At 44.6% G+C, this 15,331-nt stretch overlaps 1 protein-coding gene across 2 annotated transcripts; it reads left to right on the top strand.

Moving 5' to 3' along the window:
- The first annotated feature begins 5,580 nt into the window (after nt 1-5,580).
- Nucleotides 5,581-12,768, top strand: cnot9 (CCR4-NOT transcription complex subunit 9). Of its 2 annotated transcripts, XM_026302233.1 has the most exons (8): nt 5,581-5,742; nt 8,151-8,330; nt 9,014-9,129; nt 9,380-9,489; nt 9,580-9,689; nt 10,499-10,597; nt 10,689-10,780; nt 12,115-12,768. In XM_026302233.1, the coding sequence occupies exons 1-8, from the start codon at nt 5,725-5,727 to the stop codon at nt 12,281-12,283; spliced, it is 894 nt and encodes a 297-aa protein (XP_026158018.1). In that variant the 5' UTR covers nt 5,581-5,724; the 3' UTR covers nt 12,284-12,768. The 2 variants fall into 2 exon arrangements, with proteins under 2 accessions (XP_026158018.1, XP_026158017.1); XM_026302232.2 differs by having other exon boundaries at nt 9,380-9,689.
- The last annotated feature ends 2,563 nt before the right edge of the window (nt 12,769-15,331 follow it).

The raw sequence follows: 15,331 nt of genomic DNA on the forward strand, positions 1-15,331 counted from the left end.
CAAGCACAGGGAGAACATGCAAACTCCACACAGAAAGGCTGGGTTGCGAACCCACGACCTTCTTGCTGTGAGGCAACAGTGCTAATCACTATATATATATATATATGTACTGTATAAATATATGGGTAGGTATATAAAAAAAAAAATCCCTTCTCACCCCCTATGGGTGGTGTGTGTGTCTTCCTCAATCTCGGGTCCTCTACCAGAGGCCTGGGAGTTTGAGGGTTCTCAGTATCTTAGCTGTTCCTAGCACTGCGCTCTTCTGGACTGAGATCTCTGATGTTGTTCCTGGGATCTGTTGGAGCCACTCTCCCAGTTTGGGGGTCACAGCCCCGAGGGTGCCGATTACCACGGGGACCACTGTTGCCTCCACCTTCCACATCTTTTCTAGCTCTTCTTTAAGCCCTTGGTATTTCTCCAGCTTCTCATGCTCCTTCTTTCTGATATTGCTGTCACTTGGGATTGCTACATCTACCACTACGGCTTTCTTCTGTTGTTTGTCCACCACTACTATGTCCGGTTGGTTAGCCATCACCTGTTTGTCGGTCTGTATCTGGAAGTCCCACAGGATCTTAGCTCGGTCATTCTCCCTCACCTTTGGAGGTGTGTCCCATTTTGACCTTGGGACCTCCAGCCCATACTCGGCACAGATGTTCCTGTACACTATGCCAGCCACTTGGTTATGGCGTTCCATGTACGCTCTGCCTGCTAGCATCTTACAACCTGCTGTTATGTGCTGGATTGTCTCAGGGGCATCTTTGCACAGCCTGCACCTGGGGTCCTGCCTGGTGTGGTAGACCCCGGCCTCTGTCGATCTTGTGCTCAGGGCCTGTTCTTGTGCTGCTACGATTAGTGCCTCTGTGCTGTCTTTTAGTCCAGCTTTTTCCAGCCACCGGTAGGACTTTTCGATATCAGCCACTTCTTGTATCTGTCGGTGGTACATGCCGTGCAGGGGTTTGTCCTGCCATGATGGTTCTGGCTCTTCTTCCTCTGCATCGGACTTCTGTTGCCTGAGATATTCACTAAATATTCCATCGCTCGGGGCCATCTTCCTGATGTACTCATGGATCTTGGCTGTTTCATCTTGGATGGTGGCTCTGACGCTCACCAGTCCCGGCCTCCTTCCTTCCTCTTAGTGTACAGTCCCAGGATGCTGGATTTGGGGTGAAGTCCTCCATGCATTGTGAAGAGCTTCCTTGTCTTGACATCAGTGGCTTCTATGTCCTCTTTTGGCCAGCTTATTATGCCAGCGGGGTATCTAATGACCGGCAGGGCGTAGGTGTTGATGGCTTGGACCTTGTTCTTCCCATTTAGCTGACTTCTTAGGACTTGCCTTACTCTCTGTAGGTATTTGGCTGTGGCTGCTTTCCTTGCGGCTTCTTCTTGGTTCCCATGTGCCTGTGGGATTCCAAGGTACTTGTAGCTTCCCTCAACATCCGCTATGCTGCCTTCTGGGAGTTCAACTCCTTCAGTCCTGACAACCTTCCCTCTCTTCGTTATCATTCGACCACACTTGTCCAGTCTGAATGACATTCCAATGTCGTTGCTGTATATCCTGGTGGTGTGGATCAGTGAGTCAATGTCTCGCTCAGTCCTGGCATACAGCTTGATGTCATCCATGTACAGGAGGTGGCTGATGGTTTCCCCATTTCGCAGTCGGTATCTGAAGCCAGTCGTAGTGATGATCTGGCTGAGGGGGTTCAGGCCTATGCAGAACAGCAGCGGGGACAGAGCATCTCCTTGGTAGATGCCGCACTTGATGGAGACTTGTGCTATCGGCTTGAGGTTGGCTACTAGGGTTGTTTTCCACAGTCCCATTGAGTTCCTTATGAAGGTTCTTAGGGTCCTATTGATGTTGTACAGCTCCAGGCATTCCAGGATCCATGTGTGATGCATTGAGTCGTAGGCTTTCTTGTAGTCAATCCAGGCGGCGCACAGGTTGGTCTGCCTGGTCTTACAGTCTGGAGTGACCGCTTTATCCACCAGTAGTTGATGTTTTGCTCCCCTGGTGTCCTTACCCATTCCTTTCTGGGCCCCGCTCATGTATTGAGCCATGTGCCTACTCATCTTAGCCGCTATGATGCCCGACAGGAGCTTCCATGTTGTGCAGAGGCAGGTTATCGGACGGTAGTTGGATGGGACTGCTCCCTTTTGGGGGTCCTTCAGGATCAGGACTGTCCTGCCTTCAGTTAGCCACTCTGGGTGGGTCCCATCCATTAGCAGCTGGTTCATTTGAGCTGCCAGGTGCTCATGGAGGGCAGTTAGTTTCTTTAGCCAGTGGGTGTGGATCATGTCAGGCCCCGGTGCTGTCCAGTTCTTCATGTTTGAGACCCTTTCTCGGATATCTGCCGTTGTGATGGTTACTGGTTCCTGTTCGGGGAGGTTGCTGTGGTCTGCTCTCAGGTCTGCCAGCCACTGGGCATTGGTGTTATGTGATGCCTCCCTCTCCCATATGTTTTTCCAGTATTGTTCAGTCTCCAGCCTTGGTGGGTCTGTTCTCGTGTTACTGCCCTCCCACTGAGAGTACACTTTGGATGATTCGGTGGAGAACATACTGTTTATTCTCCGTGCTTCTATTTCTCTGGTGTACCTCTTCAGGTGTGTGGCCAGGGCTGTGAGTCGTTGCTTGGCAGTCTCCAGGGCCTCTGGTATGGACAGCCTGCTGTATTTCTTACCCAACTTCATCCCTCTTCTCTGCAGATCTGATAGTTGGCTGACTTCTCTCCATGTTGCTCTTATTTTTGCCTCTAATCTCCTTCTCCATGCAGGGTACTGCTCCTTGGTGGTGGAATGTATTTTGTGGCCAAGCATCTCAAGGATCACTGTTGCCGTGGTGTATATCAGCTTGTTGGTCTCTGTGATGGTCACAGTGGGGATTGTTCATAATGCTGCATTCACATCTTCTAGTAGACTTTCAGAGAGTACTTCACTTAGTCTTGGTAACCGGCTGCGGAGGTTCCAGGTGTCCATCTTGCTCACGATCTTCACTCTCAGGTCAGCCGCTCTTGTGTTGAGCGTGTTGGGGCTTGTCACTGGGGCTTGATACCCAATCCTGGGGGGGGGGTGGTGTTGTTTCCCCCCTGACCTGGCATCCTGGCTCCCCCTTGCCGTAGCATTTGTGTTGAATTTCTTCAATCTCTAGTTGTGATAGCAGTTGCCGTTTGTGGATGTTGGAACACTGAGCTACTAGATGTTTTGGCCCTAGTGTAGATGGTGGGTTTCGAAGTTTCCATAGGTCCCACATACTCTTCATGTAGCCCCTATCGCTGGGGTTACTCATGTAGTAGCACTCCAACAGTTCTCTGTTATCAGCCCTCGTCCACGAGTGTCTTGTTCCAGTAGCCCATTTCTCATCAGGTTGCCCTGGTCCCCTAGCACCTGACGCGGACCTTGTTGACCCGGGCGACGTCCGAGCCGGTATGACTCCAGTATTTCTATCACTCATTTGTACTGAGGTAGGCTAGTAGCATTAAGGACCTTGCCTAAGGGCCCACACTGGTGATGCCCTGGTCAGGATTCGAACCCCCGACCATTTGGTATGACTCTGTGGTGGCATCAGCCATCCTGCAGGGTGTGGTCTGCTGGAGCAGCAGCATCAATTCAATTCAATTCAATTCAATTCAATTTTATTTGTATAGCGCCAAATCACAATACAAATCATCTCAAGGCACTTTACAAAAACTAAAACTAAAAACCCAACAATTCCCTTATGAGCAAGCACTTGGCGACAGTGGAGAGGAAAAACTCCCTTTAACGGAAGAAAAAACCTCCAGTAGAACCGGGCTCAGTTTGGGCGGCCATCTGCCTCGACCAGTTGGGGTGAGTGGATAGAGGAGAGAGAAAAGAACAGCAACAGATCACAAATCATGGGGCTGACACAAAGAACATTCACACCTACAGGCAATTGTGAGTCACCAAACAACCTAATCAGGACTGTGAGAGAAGCGACAGGAGAAAACCCACACACCTATAAGAAATGTCCAGGTTCAAGCAAACCTGGAAACTTTTTGTGCTAACTGATGCACCACTGTGATGCCCCTGAACCCTATTACTTATTAAGTGTTAACTAAAAAAAACCCCATTAATAAACCCATCCTAAATGTCCTCACAGCACCTATAGTTACAGTGTAACAGGCATGTACACAAATGAATTTGTGTACATCACAGAGAGGGAGGGGAAGAAGGTGGACAAGGTCTTTAGGAAATCCAGCTCTGTCCTGGGCTGTCCTCTGGACTCAGTGAGGGAGGTGGGGGACAGAAGGGCCCTGGCTAAACTAACATCTATGTTGGACCATGAGTCTCACCCCCTGCAGGATGCCCTGTCTGCCCTGGAGAGCAGTTTCAGTAACAGTCTGATCCACCCTTGCTGTGTGAAGGAGAGATTCAGCAGAGCTTTCCTTTCTGCTGCTGTCAGAGTCTACAATGAACACGACTAACACTGTACATTTGTCATCCATCCGCTGTAATCATGTACAGTAGTGTGGTATAAGTAGTGATGGGCAAGTGAAGCCTCATGAAGCACTGAGGCTTTCCTGACAATTGTGCCGAAAAAAATTCAACGCTTCGAGACTTCAGTGACGGTGACATCTGGTGGACAACTGAAGCCATAGCAACCTCTAAAGAGCACAACTGAAGCACTGGCACTGTTTCAATCCCATGACAGCAATAAAAGTTCAGACCTCTTGAGATCAAAATGATCCCAAACTTTAGAATGTCGCTTATTGGTGGGACTCGCCATGAAACTTGCCAAAATACTCTCACTCTCACTCTCCAAATCCTGAAGCAGAATGATGCATCTTATATAGCTGGTATGGCACCAAACCACTCAAATCTGTCGAACCTGTCAAGCTGTCATTGCCTCAGAATGCATTGAAACGCCATGAGCCAATGACACACACTGAAAGACTATGAGCCAATGAAAAGCTTTGAAACATTTTGAAGCAATGAAGCGCGAGGCTTCGAACGGCATCAGTCACGTGACACTGGTGTTTTGATACAAGCCTCGACTCAGTGTTTCGAATCACTCCGCTTCAGGAAGAGTGACACAAGCTCCGAAGCCTCGGTATCATTTGCCCATCACTAGGTATAAGGTGAATCACCATCAGTGCAATATACTGTAGTCACGTTACCTGGTATTCATTTATTATCCATTGATGTCCATATACGGTACATACCCATAGGCACATTTTGTACACACTTATAGTTTTTGTAGCTTCATAGTTTTATTCCACTTAGTATTTTAATTTCTTATTTGTCTCACATCTTTGCTACTTCTGGCACTCTGCTGTGTACTTGTACTTTGCTATTGCAACAATGCGATTTCCCCATTGTGGGACAAATAAAGGTTTTCTTATCTTATATACATATGTGAGCTGTACATATATATATACTGTATATATAGAAAGAGAGACCTAGATAGATAATATATAAATATATTTGTTTGTATATATTTAATTGCTATAGCCCGATTTGATCGATTTTCATATGTTCATTAGTTTTAGGAAGAAACAGTTCTCCTCCAGTTGGTGGCAGTAATGCACCATTGGCTAACCGCAAAAAAAAAACACCAAAGAAGAAAACGAACTAGCTGTAGTTGTTCGTGGCTGCTCGAAGATTGACGTTAATGTAGCCGAGTGTTTGTGTCCCACTTAGCTACTTTAAAGAGTATAAGGTTTCTAACACGACCAGAGTGTCTTGGTGGATTAAGTCCAGGCGCTGCGTACAATGTTGGCTACGGGAGCAGTAAGTAAACACAACCGGATAACTTTTAAAAATTAGCTGCTTGGCTAGCCGTTAGCTAACTAAGCTAATCATCCCCTAAGGTTAGCTTGGCTAGTTAGCTAACGCTAACGGTGTTGCTGTTGCTAAGATACAAGTCAGTTTTCAGTTTGCGTAAGAAATGTACGAAAGCAACCTAAGGCAGGAATGCCTTAGTAATAGTCAGAGGACTTCTCTTTAGCTGCCTAAGAGCGTGAAGTCATTCGTTTTTTAACGTTTTAGCGATGCTAACGTTAGCATTGCGCACAGTAACACTTTGCATTGCACGTTTATTTACAGTGGTGCCCGTTTGGGGTAGATGTATACCATACCAGGGGTGGTTGTACTAGCAGACTTTCGGGGGGGCTCAGCCCCTAAGGAGAACGTGGTTTCTAGAGGGCCTCAAGCTCTCTCTCTCTCTTCTCGAGGGTCTTCCTGGCATACCTGGCAACATTCTCGTACTGAAATCCAGGAGACCCATTGAGAGTGGTGGGGTCTTTCTTTCTTCGTCCGGTCTTTAGCGATGAAGGTCGAAATGGTTATCGTGCCCGGCTGTGCCCCTGCTGCTCCACCGTGCCGTTGCGATTAAATGAGCCGTGTCATATAATTTTTTTCCACCTTGTCCAATATCAAAATCTCTGCCACACACAGAAAGTCTGGGATGTTGTCTATTTGACTTTGAAAGTACTGTGCAAAAGTTTATAGATTCTTATCACACAACACCATCAGGTGTCAGATTGATCCCAGGTTCATTGTGCAGGACAACAAGTCCATAAAGAACCCACTAGAGTTCATGAAGAGCTATTTTCAGAGGCAAGAAGAACCAGGAGTCCTGCAGCAGATCTGGGCAGTATGGAGTCAGTCTGGGATCATATGAAGAGACAGAAACACTGGGACAGCCTGAGTCTACAGAAGAACTTCAGCAGCTTCTCCAAGGTGTTGCAAAGTACCAGTACCAAAGTAAACTGTGTGCAGGTCAAACCAGGGAGAACTGCTGCTGGTTTAAGGGTAAAAGGGGTTGCTGCAAAGGCTCCTACTGATTACGTTTAGATTTTGTTCCATTCACTGCATTTGATATGAAGTTAATTTATAAATGAAAACACAATTTATGTAATTTATATATATTTATTTTATTATATTTATATATCCTGTGTATTTTTAGTGCCTAAAACTTTTGCACCGTAGTGTATAAAAAATAAATTGTTCCGTCCAGCTGTTTTTAAATTTAGATATTTAGTTTGTTCTTCTCCTCCCATTTCTACCAGTGATACTGGATTTAACTTCTGTCTACTACCTGCACAACTGGGTTGCAGGTTATCAGGTTGAGGTCACAAATGTTTGTATATATCCATGATGTCTTTCATACAAGATCTGACAACTGGACAACCTCATAATCATGTATTGATGTGATTATTCATATAATAAGGTTTGGGCTATGCACATTACAGGGGTGTTTACCGGGAGAAACAAGAAAACGGGGGGGGGGGCGCACGGACGTGAATTACAGGAGACTCCTGGGAATATATTGCCGTTTAGCAGATGCAAAATACAGCAGTTGCTTATGTGAACCAGGCTGCATTGTACTAATGCTAGATGATTTTTAAAAATTCACAGATTTAATAAACATGGGAGACCACAGACATGAGGACAGTTTCAACTATCCATCCATTATGTATACCCACTTACTCCTATTTAGGGCCACAGGGATATGCTGGAGCCTATTTCAGCTCTCTGGGTGAATTTTAGGGCAATTTAGAATCACCAATGAACCTGCCATACATGTTTTTGGTCTGTGCGAGGAAACTGAAGTAACCGCTGAAAACCCACGCAAGCACCCTGCTTGGTTTCAAACCAGGAACCTTCTTGCTGCGAGACAACTATGCTAACCACCAAGTCACCGTTTTTTATTATAATCCAAACCTACACACTAGACAATTCGACGAGACCGCGAGAACACATACCTGCCATTTATAGTAACAATCTAAAGTTGGCAATTCCAAAGACACAAAATCTCACAGAAACTTTTGTGATCAAATGGTGACTTCATGACCCACACCTTTTCATTGTGGTATGCCTTACACGATACTGGTGTTGCGTTGTGATGCGCTTCCATGTTTGTGAGCTGTAAAATTACGCAACATCTGCTTGGTGTCCCACGCATCTTGCTGTCATTGACTATCGTGGGTATTCTGTTGGAGCCTCCCCGATCATGAATCAAACCTGTTTGATATTCACGATGAGGTTTGTTTAGACAGTCAGATGCAACAAGTCTCAAATAAGGCCACACCCCTACACTGGGCCCAAAGTCGAGCATGAATTCTTCAAGAGTTTGGCCAGTCTGACACATTTAGAGGAAGTTGTACTTATGCTGTATTTTTTTGTTTTGTCTGCAGGCCGTAACTACAGCACTGGCACAAGTGGACAGAGAAAAGATCTATCAGTGGATCAATGAGTTGTCTAGTCCAGAGACCAGGGAGAATGCCCTCCTGGAGCTCAGCAAGAAGAGGGAGTCAGTACCGGATTTGGCTCCCATGCTTTGGCACTCGTGTGGCACCATTGCAGCCCTGTTGCAGGTAAGCAAAAGCAGTGTTTTTCACAGAGTGATATTTGGAGGGGACTCGCCAGGGTGGGCAAGGGATTTATAATGTGGCTGTGAATGAACTACCCCACTGAGGAATGGACCCGATAACTACAGACCTTAAGGGACTTTTTTTCTAGTTGCATTCACATCATCAGTAGGAACATCGTAGTAATGTAAGCCAGCTGATGGTTGCTATAGCAACATCACTTCTGCACAACATTCAACAACAATGCTAACAAAAATTTTTACGTTTCGCTTTGATCCATTAAGATCGCTCTGAAGTTTCTCCGTCTCCTGACTTTGGCATCGGTCCATTTGAGTTTTTTTCCATGCCAAAAGCTGTTGTTTACGCAATGAAAATGGTGGTTGGTGGTGCCGCACGTGTTTAAGGAGGTGTTTGACGAATCAACATAAACCCACGTCACTTGCGGTTCTTATTGTACTGAAAAAGTAATGAATCCCCCAAACCAGCATTTCGATGACTATAATGCTTCTCAGCCCCTGCAGTGCGGCCACAGAAAAAAAGGAACTTCTCCAAAGGTTCTAAGAACCACGAAATACTTCCTCTAGTTTGAAAGCACCTTTTCTTGTTGCAGTATTGTCCAAAGTATAAAAAAATTAAAGTTAATGTGCCAGTTCATTTTTCACCTGTACTAACTTCTCTGTAATTGCTAGGAAATTGTAAACATCTACCCATCAATCAACCCCCCAACCTTGACAGCCCACCAGTCTAACAGAGTATGTAACGCCCTGGCGCTTCTCCAGTGTGTAGCATCCCATCCGGAAACAAGGTAACCGCATTTCACATCCAGTTCTGGTCTGTGCCTTATGAGCAAATATTTTTGTTGGCAGTTATAAGTACATGTTAGATCGTGAGTGTGCCTTCGTGGACATATTTAATGGGACACCTCGGGGGGGGGGGGGGGGGGCTAAATATGTATGGTAGATTTTGTGCTGGTCTAGGTACTAATGGATGTTGAAGTCTGCAAATCAGTGAAATAAATGTTAAAAAAAGACTTAAGACTGTTTGGTTCTTCACAGGTCAGCCTTCCTAGCTGCACACATACCACTCTTCCTCTATCCCTTCCTACATACAGTGAGTAAAACACGACCGTTCGAGTACCTCCGACTGACTAGCTTGGGAGTCATAGGTAAGAAATTCCACAGATTATTTAAAAAAAAAAAAAAAAGTCTTACTGCACATTTATTTGATGCTTATTCCATGTATCCAACCTGTCTAGGCGCTTTGGTGAAAACAGATGAGCAGGAAGTGATTAACTTCCTGTTGACCACAGAGATCATCCCTTTGTGCCTTCGGATCATGGAGTCCGGCAGCGAGCTCTCCAAAACGGTACTTAGTCCAGCTATGGTTTTTACCTAGAATATCCAAAAATCTGACATCCAGAGATCCAGAGATCACACAAGTTCGCAAATGCATTCGCTGTTGTTGTTTCTTACGCTCGATCACCTGCACCTGCTTGACGTAGGGATGGGAATCGAGACCCAGTTCCAGTTTAGGACCAGCTCCAAATTTTCCAATCCCTTGCAATCTTATGCCTCCTTATCGGAGGCATAAGGATCCTCTTAGGGATGCCGCCGTGTTTTTCTGACAGTTGCGTGTCCTTCATGGCCTCAAACCTTAAGATGCATGAATGCCACCACTTCCCAGCCGAACAACCCGTCCGTTACAGAGGGTAAATGTCCTGTGTTAACACCATTAGTGCCACACAGCAGGCTTAACAGATTTTTCTTTGACTAAAAATAATTAAATACTACACAAATATTCTTTCTGGAATTCAGTGGAATACTGCAGTGAGAATCGAAGAAAAGAGCTGCACTAATGCTAAAAGCTTTTATGGGAATCGAACCAGTAAGCAGAACTGTAATTGGTGTCAGTATAAATAAAATACAATCAATTCCCATCCCTAGGCGCATGTTGACTGTGTTCACTAGCGAGACATGTTGGGACCTGCCATTGTCGTGCGTCTCCACATAGAGTTCTTTTCGGTCTGTAATACACCTACTTAACATCGCACATTTTTGCGGATGCGTGCATCACTATTACAATGTCGAAACGATATATCGCACAATCCTGCGCTGCACTCGCGTTGAAGCTAGGATATTTGTTAGCATTGTCACAGGAATAAATTTGTTTTTCAGGTTGCGACTTTCATACTACAGAAGATTCTCCTGGATGACACCGGGCTGGCCTACATCTGTCAAACATATGAGCGCTTTTCCCACGTCGCTATGATTCTTGTAAGTAATTTAGATATACTACATTACCATAATGTAATATATCTGTGTGTAGTTCTTCTTTCTGGCTTTACACTCTTTCCTTCTATTCCAGGGTAAAATGGTACTCCAGCTGTCCAAAGAACCTTCAGCTCGCCTGCTGAAGCATGTAGTACGCTGTTACCTACGCCTGTCTGACAACTCCAGGTACTTTTACTACAACACATAATAGTTTGGCATTTTACCATGAGGGGTAATTTACAGCCATCAGCCTCAAGATTAAAACCACGGGTATGAGAAGTGACTAATGGGCACTTGTCTAAGGCTGGGATATGTCAGGCAGCAGTTGAACAGACAGCATCTCCAGAACAGCAGGTCTTGTGGGGTGGTCCCCATTGTTGCAGTTGAGAAGGAGAGAGAGAGAAAGGCAGTTGGTGTAGTGGCAACATGGTCATGGGTGCCCAAGGCTAGACTATTTGGTTCCAGTCCCTTGAGTGCCCATGCTGACCCGTCAGCTCCGAAAAGAAGTTGGCTTCAACTCACAGATGGAACACTGGCCTTGTGGTATGAGTTGCTAACATAGCATTTACCAGACAACGCTCTGCTTTCTGCCTCTAGCACATCCTGCCAGCTAAGCACCCAAGTGCCTTGTTTTCTTGTCATTTTTCAACACCAGACTTAATGCTCAATAAGTTGGGTCATCTTTTGTCGCAAAGGGACATGTTAAGCATCTCTGAACAGAAAGCCTCTCTAGTCATGTCCTGCCAGTGTCCTTACTCTACCCTACCAGCAGGTGGCACCAAGTCCCTTCCATGCTTGAACGGAACCAAGTTCAGCAGCGCTATAATCAGTGCAATTAAAGGCAGCTTAGTTTGTTTTTGGTAATAAAGAAGTGCTATAGTTTGGTAACTCAAACATAAATAAAACAGCTTGATGGAAAAATGTTAAAATACCCCATAATTAAAAATATTTATTTCACTTACGCTATTAAAGCCTGTTTCCAATTCTACTGGACCTAATAGTCCCAGGATCAGTTGTTAGGGCCATCTGCCTTAAAGCCAGTGTTTTGACCATTGCTCTGAACTAGTCTTTCTTGAGTCAAGCTGGATTCACTTTCACTGGTGGAACTGTTTGACTTTTCGAACACTCCTGGTATTCCAATACCCCAGCAAATGAATGGTAGGGGAAAAACCACAGGTTTTTTGCTGCTTTTGTGGAGATCCCTAGATATTCCGCTCTGATTTTGACCTAGAGCTTCGGCCGAAATCTGGTCATTTTTCAAAATAAAAGATCTTGCAGAATGTCAGTCAATAAAATGGAAAAAATAGAAGTTATTTATTCTCTATCTGTATCCTGGTATTAGTTTGTGGCCCAGTGTTTGGTGACTACTGCTCTGCGAGTTGTATTGGAGTACCCATAACCCCTGAGATATTAAAGGGATCGTTACCAACCTGAATGATGATAGTCTGTTTGTGCGTATGTGTGGCATAGCAGGTCCAGTGGATCTATGTCCAGCCCGTGTCCATTTTTTTTCCCCACAGAGCCAGAGAAGCTCTGCGGCAGTGCCTCCCCGACCAGCTCAAAGACACCACTTTCGCCCAGGTCCTGAAGGACGACACCACAACCAAACGCTGGCTGGCCCAGCTCGTAAAGAACCTGCAGGAGGGCCAGGTGACCGACCCCCGGGGCATCCCTCTACCCTCGCAGTGACAAGCAACCTGCTCCTTGCCGACCCCCTTGAGGATCACCAGCATGGAACTGCCCAACAGACAACAAGCTTTCAACAACTGGACTTGATTTTTTTTTTTTTTTTTTTTTTTTTTTAAATGAAAGCCCTAGAAAGGAAAGACTGAACAAATTTGTGAATTTCTGCGACTGATTCACAGTGATGCAATAAATTTGTTGCACAACATACTAATTCTGCAGATGTTTTAGCTACTATGCTGCTGGTGTGTAACACCTTGTGAAGGTGTGAGTCATCCTTAATACAAGGTTAATGTGCAGTAATATTCTGGAGTATAGAAAAACACTTTTAAAAACCATTAAACCAGTAGTTGGTATATCGAACTTCAAGGGGCATTCCAGAGATTTAAGGTCTTTACAAACCAGGATCAATGGGAGCAAACGCCAGGTGTGAGTACAGGTTTTAAAAAGTCACGCATTAAAAAAAAAAAAAAAAAAAATTCCCACATCAAGTTTAACTGCGTGGTCACCCGACTTGAAGGTGATCTATGGTCGCTTTCGGACCTGCTTCGGGATATTTGTGGGACGATTTGAGGAATTGTGGGTGCTCCTGCTAATTCCGTCATTGATGTGAAATTATATATTGGCTGGTTATTGGTTCGAAAAAATATTTTATAGTGGTCCAAGTTCGATGACTAACCTTAAATATTTGAAGGGGCCAGTTTGTAAGAAAATAAAAAGATGGTCCACAGCAGCACAAAGTCCACCACATTTTGTGTGGAGATCTGCAACTGCATATCCCAAAAATATATGAATTCAGCTGTCTAGATTCAATTTAGTTACACCAAAAAATCCCATGATTCTTTATTTATTTAATCTTCAGAGGCAAGTTGTATTTAAAAAAATTGCAATCTGGGTCAGGATGATCTGGATTTGTTAATCCCATGTTTTGCCATCCTGAATCAGATAAATTACATTTTTTTTGCTTTTGTAATGGGTTTTCAAAACAACATTGGAATTGGATTTTGGGGTTAAGGTCGGCCCATTCCTACTAAAAACCTTTGAACAGGACAAACTAAAAGTTGGATTCAGATCAAAACCTAGACTGGACTATATCATCTAATCCAGCAAAGCAGGAAGCAGTACTGTACCAGCTGTCCTGCAACCCATGCAGATATCGTATATACTCTCAGCTTGTCTACATCTGTCTGGTCCTACGTTTTCCTTAAGGGGAAATACTTCTATTACATGTATCACATCTTGAAAGTTGTATCTGGATCAAACCCAAGACCAGATTATGTCATTAATCCGATTTCAGAATCTTAGGTTTTTCCTACCTTTGTTCTGGTCTCACCAACCACCACTATGATCCCTGTCGCAAACAACTTCAGGATATTTGTTGTACAGGTTGCTGCTGGGTATTGTAGTTTGTTTTTTTTTTTTTTTTTAAATAGCTTTCCTTAGAGAAGGTCGTTGTTAGGAAACCCTTCCATTTTAGTCTTGGCTCAGTTGGTGTAATCGGAGGCAGGAAGCTGAGCTGAGTCTATGGATTATTAATGCCTCAAAAACCTGAGCAGGGAACACTAATGAAGGCCACAAAACGAAAGTTCATATCCTGAACTTACAGACTCATACGTGTGACTTCTTGGATGTTTTGGTGATGTCAGTAATGAGTCCAAAGGCTAACCTGTAAAATTTTTTTGTGTATGTGTGTGATGGTGCATCTCTCCGATGTGGCCTGCAACTAAATTGGCTTAATGAAATTTTGATGAATGGGACTTTGTAACGCTAGACGGGGGCAAGAGCACAGCGGATCTCAGTGGCAGAGCTCCATTGGCCCTCAGCCTGGCATGACAGAATGCAGGGGGTCCTGGACCAAATCGGTTATTTGTCTTGTATGACAACAGGAAACCTGACGGACTCTATTGTGGAAAACACCAATGTAACCTGGCCAACATGGGTCTGTACAGTATGTCACTGTCACAGTTTTAGTACTTTAATGATTGGGTTTCACACTAGTAGAGTAATTGACTCCTTTTACAAGATAAACTTTAATCCTTAAGATTTTTAGGTATAAATTCTGATCAGCACAACTTCCTGGAGTTTTCTTGAGTGGCTCATGATAAACATAGTTCTAAGAATGATGGAATCTAAGCTATCCACACAAAACCAGATAAGGTTTTTGGACTTGGGGAGGGACAGTCAATTGTGGGGTGTGAAGCTCAGAAAAAAAGTATTTTTGTTCTGGCCTCAACCTTTGACAAAGCATCATTTTGGGCCTTTGTACATCATGCTGTAGTTTTATTGCTCCTAGCTTGTTTATCGTTGGTGTTATGTTTTGTAAACTAAACTGGATATTCGTTCAAAGATGTATTTTTAAAATGACGTATTGACCTTCATTGTGTCATGCATGGCTAAAAACCATGTCGAGCTAAATTTAAAAGCTGATGACAACCTCAAAGGACTAAGGAGCAAGGGCAGAGGAACCAGGAAACAAAGAAAAGACATTAGATGCCCTTGTTTCTCCAATCCTTAATAGCGTCCAGTCTCAAACTGATTATTGGTAAAGGGGCTAATGATCTTTAACGGACTTGTTGTTTGTAGCTCCTCCAGGCAGCCTTCCCAAGAGCAGTAATAAGGCACATTTATGGATCTTCCATAACTGTCTTGCCTCTTTCTAGAAATAATCAAGCACTTTTTTTACCTTTAGAATGGTTCAAGGGGCACTAAAGGGGGCCAAACCAGTGATCAGGCAACATGACAAACAGGAGCCAGAGGGAAGGGAGGGGGATGTGCGAGGGTGGAGGGGGGGTGTTGGCAGGTGAACGTCACGGCGGGTTGACTCTGGATTCAAGCTGTCGCTGGCTCGCATCACTGCAAGCGTAACATCCAGAGGGGGACGGCAGCAGCTCTCCAGGACATATGATCTGTTCTACCACCAACTCGTGGACTCAGGGATGATCCCACAGCAGGTCAGACAGCATATACCCACTTTTAATGACATTTAAGCAGTTCATGTCTGTGACAAACCTTAGATGGTATGAAGCTAAATTGGAAAAACTGCCAGGGGTGTCA

This window comes from Mastacembelus armatus, chromosome 2, assembly GCF_900324485.2.
Source record: "Mastacembelus armatus chromosome 2, fMasArm1.2, whole genome shotgun sequence".
Taxonomy (NCBI): Eukaryota; Metazoa; Chordata; class Actinopteri; order Synbranchiformes; family Mastacembelidae; genus Mastacembelus; species Mastacembelus armatus.

Coding starts and splice junctions, on each gene's coding strand:
- cnot9 (XM_026302232.2), top strand. Junction 8,331..9,013: donor CCATTGCAGCCCTGTTGCAG/GTAAGCAAAAGC, acceptor TGTAATTGCTAG/GAAATTGTAAACATCTACCC. Junction 9,690..10,498: donor GCAGCGAGCTCTCCAAAACG/GTACTTAGTCCA, acceptor TTTGTTTTTCAG/GTTGCGACTTTCATACTACA.